We start from the raw sequence: 14,329 nt of genomic DNA, 5'->3' as shown, positions 1-14,329 counted from the left end.
CATGTGCTCAGCAACTGAAGAGCGCCTGGGAAAGTTTCATTTCCTTCCCTTTCTAACAGATGAGGTGCTGGAATTACAGGTTCATTTGTTCTGGAAAATGTACTGAGGACCTTCTGTGTGCCATACTGTTGGCTAGTAGATTCCACTAGTAGAAAGATGTTTCAGTGCCAGACTAGATGAGGAAGGGTGAGAAGTGGCAGGTGGTGCTGCTGTTGATAGGACACAGTGGAAGCAGAGCATTCAGTTTGTTGTTCAGTGTTTATTAAGTAGATTCAGTCTTATATATGATATACAGATTCAAAAGGAAAAGGATTCCACATACTTATGAAATCAGTGCATTTAGCAAGTAATACCATGGAGATAACAGCTCGATTAACAGCTCATTGGTCTTTTGTTAAGTGAGGGAGAGAGGGAGTCGGCCTGTGCTAGTCATTCCACAAACAAAACAGAATTTAGTCGCATCACGTACAGAAGACACATTCTAAGAATTAAAATATTAAGCCACATTTACTGGTAAAACTCACTATATAGAACACAAATGATTTTTATAGAGAGCATTGAGGAGGAAGTCCTCACCTGCTTAGAAGAGCCACGTTAAGTTGCATAGGTGCATTATCTGTAAAAATATAATTTAGAGGTGAAGCCATTGATTAACAAAGAGTCACCTTTAAAAGTTGGTGCCATCCACTGTTTGCCTTAAGTGCTTACTATCTGGAGTCCTGTGCCCCTCCCCGGAGGTGGGACCTCATGAAGGAGCTGCCCCCAGAGGAACCCTGAAGAAATGGCTTGTACTGTCTGCACTGAAAGTCTTAACATCTCATCTCAGATACGGAACTCGTGCTCTTCCAAAACATGTCTAAATCACGCCAGAGGACTAAAGACCTCTTGGGTTGTCCCTAAATCCTGGTTGGCTTGATCCTGAAGGCCACGTGAGTCATTCTGACCTTCCCACTCCCAGGCTGCCCAGGGAAGAACTACATTCATCCCATAGCTCTGCAGCAAAGTCCTGCCCTCCCTTTTCCTCTGTCCATGCAGTTACCCACCAGCAGCCAATAGGAGGTCTCTCTTCTGACTCCTGCTCCTAAATGGACCACATAATAGAGGCATATGGGCCATCTACCAGGTGGAAAGTTTTTCAGCCAATATGAGTTCTATATGGTGTAGGTTTTTTGTTGTATTTTTAGGTGGAAACGTAGGTAAAAAGTGAGAGGTTTTTGTTTGTGGCTTTGCTAAGCAGATGAGCTTAGTGAGGTGCATCTTCCTCCTCAAGAGCAAGTCTTGCAGAACACACAGGGACTGGGGGCATCTGTACATGTAAACAGTACACTTTCACTGAGTCCAAAATTAGGAGCAAAAATACAAAGGTTCACATTGGTCTTAGGTAGATACAGGCGAAAAAGGATTGAGCTGTTTAGCTCAGAAACAACAAAAACAAAGTTTCTAAAGCACCACTAAATTATATAAAAATCAGACCATGGACGGATTGAAACTGGTATTCTGGTGAAATACTTTACTATTTTGTAAAAAGTTTTACAAAAAATTACAAATTAAAAGTATCAACCCTCTGAGTTCAAAGCAGCATTTTGAAAATGAACTGGTAGTTAATCCTATAACCACCCTTGGAGTTGTAAGTGGCCCTTGGGAATAGGGATGGATGGGTTCCACCTGTTTGAAATCCTCGAAAACCCTCCTAACTCCCTGCCTGTCCCCCTCCCTGTCAGCACTGTCCTTGGGAATAAACTGTCCTCTGTAAGAGTGGCGACGGTAAAATGAGTTTCAGATGGGTTACACACACTATCACTTGTCTACCTGATGGTCCACCACTAAGACCAATGCCCACTTCTCTGATGCTGCCCTTCTCATGGGATTAGCCCCTGCAAAGACTCTGGAATTGGAGTATCCTACTCTTGCATTTCCTTTTTAACTTAGGATCCCAAATGATTACTTTGTGCCCTGAGGCCCGTCAGAAGATTTTTAAATGGCTGCGGGACAGGGCTTTGGGAGCTCCTTTTGGGAGAAGGCAGTCTCTCTGGTGAGGGTGAGACAGCAGCGAGCTTGGTTCATCAGAACCAGCTCTTTGGTGCCCTCCAAGTCAGGAGTAGGGGGAAGGGGTTGAAGCTGTATCTTTTAAAACAAAAGCAAAACAGAACAAGTTCCCTGACTGAGCCAGCTAAATGGAATCCCGTTTCCATGCAGAAACTTGCTCCTGATTCTGCCATCTCCAGGGCTTCAGGTGTAGTTTCACTGGAAAGGAGGAGCCCACCCAAGAGATGGGGTCAACATGATGAAATCCCTTGTCCTGGAGGGGCCTGGGAGGCCCAATGGACTTTAACCACTGACATATTCTTTCCTTTCTCTTGAAAACACATTGAACCTATGCTCTTGCCGCAGTAGTAAGGCAGGCTAGAGGGTGGTCAGTTCCAACAGCTTGAACTCAGAAAAACGTGATTTCAAACTGTAGCTTATGCTGATCTTTAGATCTAATCCTTGTGTGGGTAGTGGGAGGGAGCCCCTCCCCAGTCTTTCTCACGCCTGTCTGCCAAGAAATGCAAACGGTCCACGTCTAGCTTGGGTACTGCCTCTGGGAGGAGAAGTGACATGTTAAGTAACTGATACCAGGAATTCTAGGGTGGCGATTGTCTCTGCCAGGTTTTAACATTAAGATTCTCACAAATTGCCTGGGGTAACATTTTGCAAAAGATCTCACTGATTACTTTGTAGTATTGTTCACACACAAAAATAAATATTTACACGAATTCAAATGTTGAGGGGAGTAGTACTGAGCAGGTGGGGCTGGATGTGTGGATGGCTGGGGTGTGGGAGAGGCCTTGGGCACTGGAGGTTGTGCTGTGCTAAGGGTGAGTCTCAGGTGTCCTGGCCCTGACCAGAGGCCTGGGGATTGGTCAGATGGAAGGCAGAGGTGGTGTGGCTGGGTGGGTTGTTGGAGGCCACTTGAGAGAGACGACCACCCCCAACCTCTAGGGGCCGGAAGTAAGCACGGGGTAGGCACCCTACCTTTCAGAGTTCTGGACCTGAGGCAGGATGGGGCATCTTCACTGGTGCCCCCTCCCTGTCCCTCCTCGGGGGGAGTCTGCCACAGTGCCGGGAGGCAGTGGCCACAGCTGCAACAGGCAATTGGCTGCAGAAAAGCTGGTTTGGGAAGGGATGCCTGTTCTAGGAGCGAGTGGCTCTCTGTGGCCATCCTAGGATCCACTCGGCCCTGGCTCCCCTGGGGCCTCGCTGCTCTGAGGGAGGAAAGGCAACAGAGGGCTTCTGCCAGTTCTGGGCAGGGGCGGGCAGCAGAGAGCTGCTGTCATGGCTACGGAGTGTTGCATGGAGAGGCCCTGGGGGCCTGCTGAGGTCTGGGCGAATCCCTGGTTTAGCAGCACTGGTAGGTATTGCACTGAGCAAGAGGAAGTGCCTATCAGGGAGGAAGGAAACCAGGCCAGCTTTTTCTTTTTGCCCTTTTTCACACTCCAGGGATTATGGGTTTCTTCCAGGACTGGCCCCTCCAGAAGGGCTGGTCTTAGGAGAACCCCAAGTGGCTCCTCCACTTCCGTTGATCCCTTTACTCCAAACATGGCGCAAGGGGATGGGAGCTGCAGTCCGCCCTGGAGCTCACAGCTGCCTGACAGCCGGGGCTCACCCTGAAGCAGCGGCCCCTCTTGGCAGGAGTCTTAGGGCCCAGGCCTGTGCACAGAAGTTCAGACCGGCAAGGGCCCTGCCGACCGGCTGCCATCTCCCAGCAGTCCGTCCCGTCAAGCAGCCGAGAGGGCCAGAGCTAGAGGACTGCAGTGGCTGGTTAGGGACAGGACGCTCTCTGGGTTCCAGCTCCTGGACACCCAGTCTGGACTTACCTCCCAGGCAGACACATTGTGTGGGGGAGTTGGGGTGACAGCTGTTCCGAACAGGCTCAGGGCACATCCTGGAAAAAGCCCACGCTGGAGTGTGAGGTAGAATACAGGTGACCATGGACTGGGGCTTCTGGAGAATGGGGTGGGGGTACCTCTTTTGTTTTGCTTTGCCATGGGTGTGGGTGAGGTCCTCCTGCTTGGCGGTGCCTAGGGAGGTGCCTGGTGGTGTCCCTGTGGCAGCACTGGGATCTGCAACAGGATGGCCTGGCCATGGGATAGTGGCCACAGGGTGCGCCAGGCATGCAGAGGAACAGCCAGCCTGGCACCTGCCCTGCCCCTGGCCCCAGCCCACATCAGTGTAGTGATATGGAATGTTAGGTATGGGGATACATCCTTCTGATCAGACAGACACAGACTAGCAATCTGTACAAACACAAAAGAATCCATTTTCAGAAAAATAAATTACTAAGGGGAGAGGAAGAAAGGGTCCACTTTGTTTTTCTCAATAAATATGCAATTCTGCTCACCTAAGACTTGAAAGGTAATTATCTGGGGGTGGGATTCTAACATCAGGGTCCACGAAGGTGATTCTAAACAGAGCTGCAGCCCCAGCGCCTTGTCAGGGGAGCCCCCAACCCTTCCAGAGCTGCCCCGTTGGCCTCTTCCAAGCAGGTCAGAGCACCCGTGTGGTGAGATTCCAAAAAAAAAAGTGTCCTTGTGCCCAAAGTCTCAGGTGCTTGGAGTGTGGCTAGAAACAGCTCTTTTGGATCCCACCTCTTTCAAAAACAAAAGGTACCAACTGGTGAGGCAGGAAGCTGGGTCCAGGCTGGGACAGCCTCTTTCCCTAGGGCAGTGCGCTCCAGGTGCCGCTGGGGTCAGTTCTGCTGTAAGATGAGGTTTTCCAGTTCGTCTGCAGAGCGCAGCAGGAAGGCAGCAGACTCCCGGTAGCCCGCGATGAGCTGCCGCACGGCGCTGATCTCTGTGGGACTGAGCTGAGCGGTGGGCACGGGCCTGCTGGTGCTGGTGCTGGAGGGGGTGGGTGTGGGGGTGGTGGAGGTGGTGGAGGCCCCGCCTTTCATGCTGAGGTCCGTGGGCCCTGTGAAGAGGGAAGTAGGGTGAGGAGGGAGCGGCCACCCTGCCTGGCATCTGGGAGGTGTGTCTTCCTTGGCGCTGTCATAACCTATGGCCTAGTGCCCACTGTGAGTTGAACACTGGAGTCTGTGGCTTTGGTCCATCTCCCTGATGCCTCTATCCCTAGTGCTTAGAACGGGCCTGCGGGCGACAGGGTTCTCAGGGAATCCTCAGGGTGATCTTGCAAAGATCTGGTTTTAGGTGAGGAAGAGGAGGACTTGGGGCAAAGGAACTCCTAAGATCTGCCTCTCAGTGTGGTGAGCAGAGCGTGGGAATGGGAAATACTCCCACCACTGAGGAACTGTGGGCCAAGTGCTAAAGCCTCTGCCAGCATGCCTAAAGGAGCAGCACCCATCCGTGTGCTCTTCCCCCACCCCAGACATCGAGGCTGGAAGGGGAGATGGTGTGCAGGAAACTCTGCAGGTAGGCAGGGGCCTAACACACCTGAGAGATGTGTGTGGGGAAAGCCCAGGAGGAGTTCAGAGTGGAGCCACAAAAGGCCAGGAGAAGAAACATCTGTGTGTGCTTCTGTCCAGCTGGAGAGAGACCAGCTGCCTTGGTTATCTGGGGGAAGAGGTACAGGCCAGACTGGCCAGGCCATAACTGCACCCCCAGGAGGGACCGTGGCAGCCAGTGGATGGAGGAAGGGGCTGGCTGTGTGAAGCCTCTTTCTGCTAAGCCTCAGCACCTCGAATACCCCTCCTGGGAGGAGTCCTGTGCCTGAGTGAGGTGGAGGGTTCATGCTGCTGGGATACGAGGGAGTGTGGGCCGAACGATCAGGACAAGACCCAGACTGGTTTCTGGAGAAACTGCCTGCCCTTTGTCCTCAGATGATGATGGCGAAGAGGGAGCCTGCCATCTTCTAAAACACACTAGGGGTGTGCGTATTGGGGAGGGGACCGCCAGGCCCTGTCCTCTCTTGGCCTTTCCCAAGAAGCTACTGGCTTTGGAGTCGGGCAAGTGTGGATTCAAGTCCTGCTCTGCTACTTCATTGGCAAATCCTTTAACTTCTGTGGGCCTCAGAGCCCTCGTCTGCCAAAACTAAGTGGCTCCTGTGAGCAGAAGCTAAGATGCCAGGTGTGAAACACTCGGCCCAGGCTAGGGCTCCTTCTCAGCCCGCAGGAGGCCTGCCTGCCTAGACTGGCACAGTAGGGAAGGGCTTCCAAACAGGTTTCACGGCTTTCTGAGTGGGCTCCCAGGAGACCTGGAAGCTCCTGGAATTTGAAAAGCATCCTGCAAGGTGTTCACAGCAAGAAACAGCCAAAGAAGAGAGAATCTGGGCAGGTGCAGGCAGCGCTGCCGCTTCCCTGGGAAGCCTTCTCTGATGCAGCCAGGTCAGCTTCTCTGTTCTCTGCCCTCCCCCTGGAGTCCCTTCCCCACAGCTTTCTCTTCCACGGGGGTGTGAGACTCCCCCAACTACCCTGAAGGTTCTGATGGCCACATTCACTCATGATTGCATCTCCATGGCAGTTTTTATGCTGCTATGAAGAGGGACAAGCTCTTGTCCCTGGAGGCATCCAGACTGGAAGCGACATCTTGGGATAAACTATGGAACCTGACTGCTGCTAAAAGGAAGCTGCTGCAGCCCCCGAATGGGGAAGGAAGCTGGAGCCTAAGATGGGACAGTTTGTCACATGGGGTTATTTCCTCTCTGGCCAGAGAACGTGGACACCAAGGAGGAGGTCCTAGGAACTATTTTCTAAACAGCGTCCTTGGAATTGAGAGTTAAGGAAACAGTTAAGTCTGTTAAAGTCAAACACGGGGAAGGGGTTGGGGCCGTGTCTAGAAACAGCAGCCAAGCAGGTCACTGACTCCCAAGGTGTTGTCACAATGGGGGACTGAGAAGCTGGGAACAGGAGTACCTCTGCTGGCTTCTGGATATTGCAGGGGCTGGACCCAGAGGGATGGGGAGGAGAGGGTCTGGTTCCCTCTAGGGTGGCTCTGGTCCCCTCTGCATCATGCTTGGGAGTGGCCAGAGCCTCCTGGCATAGTCAACATGAGCAGTGGCCTCAGGTCCTTCCTTTTCTCCTCCTCTCCCCAAGTGCTGTCCTGTTCATGCCTGTGCTCAGAGCTTCCTCCCTTCTCTCCTGGGCGGTAGCTGAGGCTTGGAAAGGAGAAGGTCCCTGTTTCCTGTGGCCAATCTGATCTGGAGACATCCCATGCAGACTCTGGTTACAGCCAGATGCTCAGGTTGCCGAGTGACTACTGTATGGTGGGTAGAGGGATAGGAGCGAGCATGAGTTACCCAGCACTCCAGGCAAGACAGGGTGAGCCTGATTCTATCTAAGCTGATTTGCATCTCCAGATGACAACATAATGAACAAAGTGAGGAGCTCTGAGCCATTAATACGGCTGCCCAGCCGAGATACCAAACTGATTGAACAATCACTTGAAAGTCTGAGGCTGGGGAGGCCAGTGGAGCTGGGTGGCCCTGCAACCACGTGGCTGCCTGTCATCTTCCTTCAACCACTGGAGGATCTAAACAATGTTCTCCAGACGAGGTACTAGTGCTCACGGACAGGGGCTGCCCCAGGCGAGGAGGTAAATGACCAGATTTCTGCCTCAGTGGCCTCCCTACCCACCATGAAGGAACCAGGGTATTCACAGATGGGAGACTGAGGCCCCAGGATGCACAAGGGCAGAGCCAGCTGCCTCCCTGAAGAATCATTATCTGGCTGCTGTTTGTGCCTCTTGGGCAGGTGTGAACGGGGCAGGCCTGAAACAGGCCCAGCCCCACCATGAGAGGCCCTTAGGAGGGTCAGGGGAACCTGGCAGCAACACCCCTGAGATAGGTCATGCTGGGTGGACACCAGATAGAGGCTTGTCACCATCACCTGCTGCTAGGAGGGAGCAGACCCCAGGCCACCCTCACTCATCTGCTGGGCCGCAGACTCCCACGTGTAGGGAGGGCAGGGCTATGGGATGGCTTTTCTTCCCGGAATGAAAGGAGCCCACCTAGGACAGCCACTCCACCTCTCACTGTGCTGGCCACTCTGGCCTTAGCTTCAGGGATTAGGGCCAGGCGGCCTCTTATTTTAGGTTAAGAGGCATTAGGAAGGGATGAGGAGTTAAGCCCAGGCACGAATCTTCCAGGGACCTGCATACACTTCCTGGTTCTGGGGGGTGGAGGGTCAAGGCGAGTGGAGGCGGCCTGGGTTTCCTGCCATGGGTGGGGACTAGCTCCCTCCCTTGCTCAGCCCAGGAACAGTGAGGGGTCTCCTGCAGCCAAGGACTGGGGCTTAGGGAATCCTCAGGCATGTTTAGCCAAGACCTCGCACCAGTGTTCCCCAGCTTACAGGTGGCACCTTTCTCCAACCTACTCAAGTTCCTCAATTCTTCCCTTCATTCCCTGGCTTCTGAACGACCCCCAAAGCACACGGCTTCTGCCTCCTGTTCTCCCCATTCAAACCTTCTTACAAGGGCAGACAGAATGACAGACCACACAATTCAAGGCCTTTCTGTGCTTAAAACCTAGCAGGGGCTCCTCCTGCACACAGAACACAACCCGAGTGCCTGGCCCAAGAGGTCCTGTGACCCACCAGGCTGACCCCACTCCTCCCCTGCTTCCCTTGGCCTCACAGTAAAGGGGTCTGAGGTTCCCCACTCCAGTTCGTGCTCACGGCAGCACCTGACTCCATGAGGAAGCCTCTGTCTCTTCGGGGGCTGTCTCCTCTAATGGTCTGTGCCCCATCTGCGCAGAGTAGCCTGGGAAGTTACCGGAAAAGCACCTACTGAATCACCCAGCTACAGCAGCGGAGCAAGGGAGCAGGTGTGCGCCATCACCCCGGGTGTCTCAGATGTAGGCTCCATGAGTTGCAGGGGCAAGAACTGAGGCCTAGCACCCGGGTGAGAAAAGCTTTCACCTAGAAAGGCAGGCCCTGCGCTGAGGCCTGGGGAGGGAGCCGCCCTGCAGGCCAGCGGGGCCACAGCTGGGCCAGGCCAGCAGCCGTCTCACTGAGCCTTGGTCACTATGGGTGAGATGGGGCTGTGGAGATTCAACTCAGGTCAAGAACAGGCCCTTGGCTGGGACTCGGCACCCACAGGGTCCCTGGGGGAGCGGAATCAGTGAGAGGCGCTGGGAGTGAAGGTGGGAAGCGGCGGAGCAAGCGCCACTGGCGGTGAGAAGGGGGTGGTAGCTTTTTGCTTTAACCAGCTAAGTCTCCTTCACCTTCCAATCTAAGGACCAGCTGAGACGATGAAGTGGGAGGGTGCCAGAGCCGCCCCTCCTGCTCCCTGTGCTGTGAGGCAGTCCCTTTCCATCACAGGCCTCTGCTTCCCCCTACCCCTTGCCCTGCCGGGGGCTGCTCTGCAGACCCAACTGGGTGCTGGTCAGGGAGCCAGAGTCCAGGCCTCCCCCGACTCACCATTACTGTGGTTTCCTGTTTGGAGGGAGGCAGGGGGCTGCAGGTTGCTGCTCAAGGCCCCGTACCCGCGGTAACTGTAGTTGAGGCCGCCGTTGGCGTACACAGGGTCCTGGGAGTAGGAGGAGGCTGGCAGTGAGTAGGTGGAGTGGGTGATGGCTGTGGAGTCCCGCGAGTGCTGCTTGTCCAGGGCTATGGGCTCATCCTGCAGAGGGGAGAGGGGGGCGCTGGGGAAACCAAGGGGCAGCTGGCCCCAACTACCATCCCTGGACACAAGGTGGATAAATGCTGCGGCCCCAGGACTCCTGGGACCCAATGCTGTGGTTTGACCTGCGGGATTCTGTCTGTCCCTCCCCCGGCCACCTTCCCCGCTGGGGGCTTTTCCCGACTCTGCTCATCTCGCTGTCAGCATATTTGATCTGGGCCCTCTAGTCTCGGGATGAAGTCCAGGCTTCCATATGAGGTCTGAAGACCTCTGAGAACACCACCCCTGACCTCCACGCACCTCCTCTCCTCGTCTTTGCTCTCCTGTTCCCCCTCTGCCCCTCCCCGACTGCACCCATCACAGCTCCCTCAGTCCACACCCGTCTGAGGCCTGCCCTCCCTGCACCTGCTGTCCCTGGCTGCCCGGGAGCAGCCCCTGTAGTGGCTGCTGTGGCAGGTACCTGTGAGGACTGGTAGATCTCCAGACGCATCCGCTTGGCTGCCTTTCTCGTCTCGCTCTCACAGGCAGCTGCCAGGATGTTCTCTGCCATGGCCGAGGTCAGGTGGGGTGGCGTGGGTCTGGTCTGCAGGCAGAACGGGGATGGAGCTAGCATGGGGTCGTGGGGGCCCTGGGCTTGTGCAGAGACCTTGCCCCAGGGGTGGGTGGCACAGGGTGGGGTTTGGGCTCCAGTGCCTCAGTCTACGGAGCTATAGGACCTTTCTAGGCCTTAGTTCCCTCATTTGCAAACCAGGGATTATGGTACTTGCTTCCAGGACTCCTGGGAAGACCCTGGGTGAAGGGGCCCGGGCATCCTGGGCGTGTGGCAGGAGGTCAGTGGTGGCGCCGAGGGGAAGCGTGGGCCAGGGAGGAGGGACTCACCATCTCCATGCCGTTCTTCTTCATGCGCCGGCAGGACTTGAGGTACGTGCGGATGCGCTTGCGGGCCCGCTCCTGGAACTCGGGGAACTGCCGGCTGCAGGACTCGATGATGGCCTGGATCTTCTCCTTGGGCTGCTTGGAGATGGGCACCATGCGGTCCAGGTTCTCGTCCACAAAGAGACGCACAAACATCTGCAGAGACACGGGCCATGGGAAGGGCCGACCCTGGCACTGCTCCCATCCCCATCCCACCTGTTTCCGGCCGGTGCTCACGTTGAAGGCCTTAAGACGCTCAGGGTCCATGCCTTCAGAGTCATTCATCTTGTCATTGTCCTCATGGTCGTCATGGTCATCATCGTCGTCATCTGCCGTCGGGGCCCGGCCCACTGTCAGGTCCTCAGGGCAGCCGCTGACCTCAGTCTTAATGGAATCGTAGCTCCCAGAGCTGTAGGGGGGGGACTAAAAGGAGGGCAAGAGGCAGAGGGTTGGGCCAAGCAGCTGCTCCTGCCCTTGCTGGGTCTCCTACAGGTGGTGAGCCTGGGGACCAGGGTGGCACGCACGCCCTGCTGCCACGAGAGCCACAGCTGCGAGGCCCTGAGCAAGTCACTCCTCTCTTCTGCTCCCTTCATCTGTGCAATGGGGACAGCAATGCCACCACCTCCTCCCTCCCTGGGCTGCCGAAGGGAGGACCTACTGCAACAGTATATGCAGAGACCTGGCTCCTGGGGGTGCCGAGCACTTAGGAGGGTGTCACCTGTTTCCTCAGCAGAGGTCCACACCAGGACCTGCCACGTGTGCAGGGGAAAGGCAGACACGGAAAGGACTCCCACCACCCGCCAGCCTCCTCTTGTGCCAAGATATGTTTTGGCTTCAGGGTTTTCCTCCCTGATCCCCAAGGGGCTACAACCCCAAGCTGACAACCGAGCTGTCACCAAAGCAGCGAGCATGCTGTCTGTCGGGAGGAGAACAGATGGGCTAGGCGAGGTAGCCAGCCAAGGCGACAGGTCCATTAAGCAGGATGTGTTCCCGCAGCTCCTGGCCTGGCCTTCTCCTGTCTGCACCCCCACCAGGACAACACAGTGGCCCCTTGAGAATATATGGGTAGAAAGGGAAAGGGAACCAGATCCAGCTTCCACCAGCAGTCTCCTGTCCTCCAGCAGAGAAGGGCTCCAGCCCTCTGCTCCCACCATGAGTTCCTCCCTGGACAAGCCCCCTTGCCCATCTCTCCTTAAGAGGCAGCTTCCTCTTTTCCTCTGTGCTTCCTCCATCTTCTCATCCTTCATGGCTCAGCTCCCACACCACCTGTCTCCTGCCCCTGCCTCGGGGCACTGCTCTGGGATGGCTGAGGACCACTGTTGTCTTTTGGAAAGTTTGTGCCTTCGATGTGTCCCAACTACTCATTCAGATCCTGACTGGCAGTAGCCTGGGGACACTGTCCCTGCCCTCAAGGAGGCTGGCATCTAGCAGGTAAGGCAGGCTCAGGGAACAGGTGGCTGCATGGTCAGACCTTGTGATGTGGCAGCATGGCCATGGCACAGCCCAGGGGGAACAGCACTCACTGAGGAGCAAATCCAGGAAGAAGTGTACTGCCTGGCACCTGGTCCCACAGCACGGCCCCTGACAGGCCTCTCTCCCTGGGACTAGGCCCACAGGGGTCGGTCCCCTAGGGTCACTGGCCTGGTGCCTGTCACTTCGTCCACATACAGACTTGGATGGGGCAGGATGCCAGGGAGGGAGAAGAGTCTGGCCAGAGGTGCGGGCTCCAGGAAGGCGCCTCTGGCCCCCAGGCCCAGGTGGGAGAAGAGGCACTACTGCAGGAAACCTTTGTGGCCCGGAGGCAGCTTGTGGAAGTGTGAGGGAGGCCCCAGGAAGCAGGGGGGATGCCCATTGGTAGCGGTACCTGCTGTGCCCACCCTCTATCAGCCTGGTCAAAGGAGGAGTTCCACTGCCCACGTGCCTGGGCCCTTGCCCCTTTTTTGCACCACCTATAAAATGGGGACAGGCACGCAGAGAAACCAGGCAGTGGGAGGCCTCGTACCTGGCTGTGCCAAAAGTGGCCACTTGCTGTTATCCACAGCAGATGCTGTTCTGGGGGAGGGGACGGGTCGTGGGGATGCATATCCATCTACCATCTCTACCAAGGCAGGGACCATCAGCTCCACTTCACAGATGGGGAACCAGACTTGGAGAAGGGGGCCTGGCTTGAGGGCACACTCCAAGCCATCTCCCATCCCAGAGCTCCACCAGGAACCCGATGGCATACCAGCCACAGCCACCACCCTGGCTTGGTGTCACACACATGGGCTGGCTCCAGCTAAGTTCTGGGTGTATACAATTTCATTCTCGCCTCACGACAGCCCTCTACAGAAAGAAAGAGACTGAGCCCCCAGCCCCACACACCTCAGGGGTGGTCTTCACCCCGTATTTGACTCGGCTCCGCAGCCCGTCGGCACCACAGCCATCGGAGGGGTAGGAGGGTGTGCCAAGTGCCGTGGCCGGCGGGAGCTTGTCACACAGGTTGATGGGCTGATCCTCGGCGGCCGTGGTGAAGTCCATGGGGGCCACGGCGCCGTTGCCATTCATCTCGGGGAAGGCAGGGTCGCCCTGCGTGCTGCTCGATGTGGAAGGGTTCAGGGTGGAGGAGCCATTACCGCTGCCACTCTCAGAGGAGGAGTCATCTGGAATGAGAGGCCTGGGTGTGAGGCCCCATCCCACCCACTGTGGCCACTGCAGCCACCTCGGTGTATCCCACCCTGTGTCTTCCTCATGAGTATCCCTGGGTGGGGATGAGTGCTGCTACCCCACCTCAGAGGCAACTTGCCCCAGCCCACAGCCTTAGCTGATGCAGCCACAGGGTCCCCTCTGCCAGAACAGAGGGGCCATCAGGAGGGGAGTGGCCAGGCAGGGCTGTGCAGGGCATGGAGGGTCTTCCTGCACCCCAAACTTGCAAGCGTTATGTCCAGGCTTAAGGGAGGCCCAGCTCCAGGGGTTTGGGAGTGAGTGGCCTGCCAGAAGGCCCTGGAGGCCCTCGAAGCCCGGCCAGGCTCTCCCTTCTCCCCAGCTCCCAGGACCGCACCTCCCACCCACCCTGCTCCTGCTGCCCGGCACTGCCTTGCAGCTTCAAGCTCTCAAAGCCCCTACCCACAATGGGCCCTCAAATGTCTCCTTCCTCTGCCCAAGGCAGGAAGGATGGCTCTGTTGTGACCTCCAGCCATCCACTCCCTCCTGCAAGCAAGCCCAGCTCAGCCCTGGCAGCCTAGGCACAGGCACGGTGGCCCCCGGATCCGTGCTCCGTGCAGGCCCCGTGGCCTGGGACATGCCAAGCCGGGGCTGCAGGGTCTGGGGTCTGCACGCGGCCCCCGAGTGGGCCTGCCCGGCCCTGCCCGGCGTCTCAGGGTGGGCAGCCTCGGCAAAGCACTGCGAGGGCGCCCCCTGCCGCGAAGAGTGCGGCACCGCCAGCCTGCGGGCGCCGGGGAGGAAACTTTAACCGGGAGACCAGACAGTTCCAGATACATTCCAGGCCTCTCTGCCCACCCAGCCCCAGCTCCAGCCCCGGCCTCCTGCTTGCTCGGCTGAGACGGCAGAGGCTGAAGCTGCACGGGAACTCCCGGGGTCACTGTCAGGTGAGCACCCGCGAGGGTCCCAGGGATGCACGGGTGACCCTGGCAGCTCCGCACCTGCACCCAGCGTGGATGGGGGAGGGGTGGTCACAGCGAACCCTGCCACCCCTTCCCCCCGGCCAGGGTCACGCTGGACCCCACCCCCACCCTCCCAGCCGGCAGATTATGAAGATTTAGTCCCCGGTGCAGGGCACTGGGCACGCGCGCCTCCAGAGCGTCCCCATGGCGACCGAGCGGCTCTAGCGCCCCAACCAATTGCTGGCTTCCCGGCTGCCCGGG

General features: G+C 56.9%; 1 protein-coding gene and 1 long non-coding RNA gene across 15 annotated transcripts in view; one reads left to right on the top strand and one right to left on the bottom strand.

Annotated features, from left to right (window-relative positions):
• Window positions 1-239: 239 nt before the first annotated feature.
• Window positions 240-14,329, bottom strand: part of LOC105496189 (nucleolar protein 4 like) — a 148,978-nt gene continuing 134,888 nt past the window's right edge. For 11 of the 14 annotated variants that reach the window (XM_011766353.2, XM_071079533.1, XM_011766356.3 and 8 more), the window contains 6 exons: window positions 12,831-13,108; window positions 10,704-10,889; window positions 10,431-10,622; window positions 10,012-10,134; window positions 9,350-9,551; window positions 240-4,950 (listed from right to left, as the gene is read on the bottom strand). In XM_011766353.2, the coding sequence (XP_011764655.1) occupies window positions 4,730-4,950; window positions 9,350-9,551; window positions 10,012-10,134; window positions 10,431-10,622; window positions 10,704-10,889; window positions 12,831-13,108 (1,202 nt within the window). In that variant the 3' untranslated portion in view covers window positions 240-4,729. The other 3 variants (XM_024797419.2, XM_011766354.2, XM_071079531.1) reach the window with 3 other exon arrangements.
• Window positions 7,042-10,735, top strand: LOC139358479 (uncharacterized). The gene is made up of 3 exons (XR_011613429.1): window positions 7,042-7,197; window positions 7,291-7,526; window positions 10,465-10,735. It is a non-coding gene; the product is annotated as an uncharacterized lncRNA (long non-coding RNA).

This window comes from Macaca nemestrina, chromosome 15 (genome assembly GCF_043159975.1).
Source record: "Macaca nemestrina isolate mMacNem1 chromosome 15, mMacNem.hap1, whole genome shotgun sequence".
In the NCBI taxonomy this organism is placed as follows: Eukaryota; Metazoa; Chordata; class Mammalia; order Primates; family Cercopithecidae; genus Macaca; species Macaca nemestrina.
Note: the sequence above shows the minus strand (reverse complement) of the source record. Positions and strands in the feature narration are given on the sequence as shown.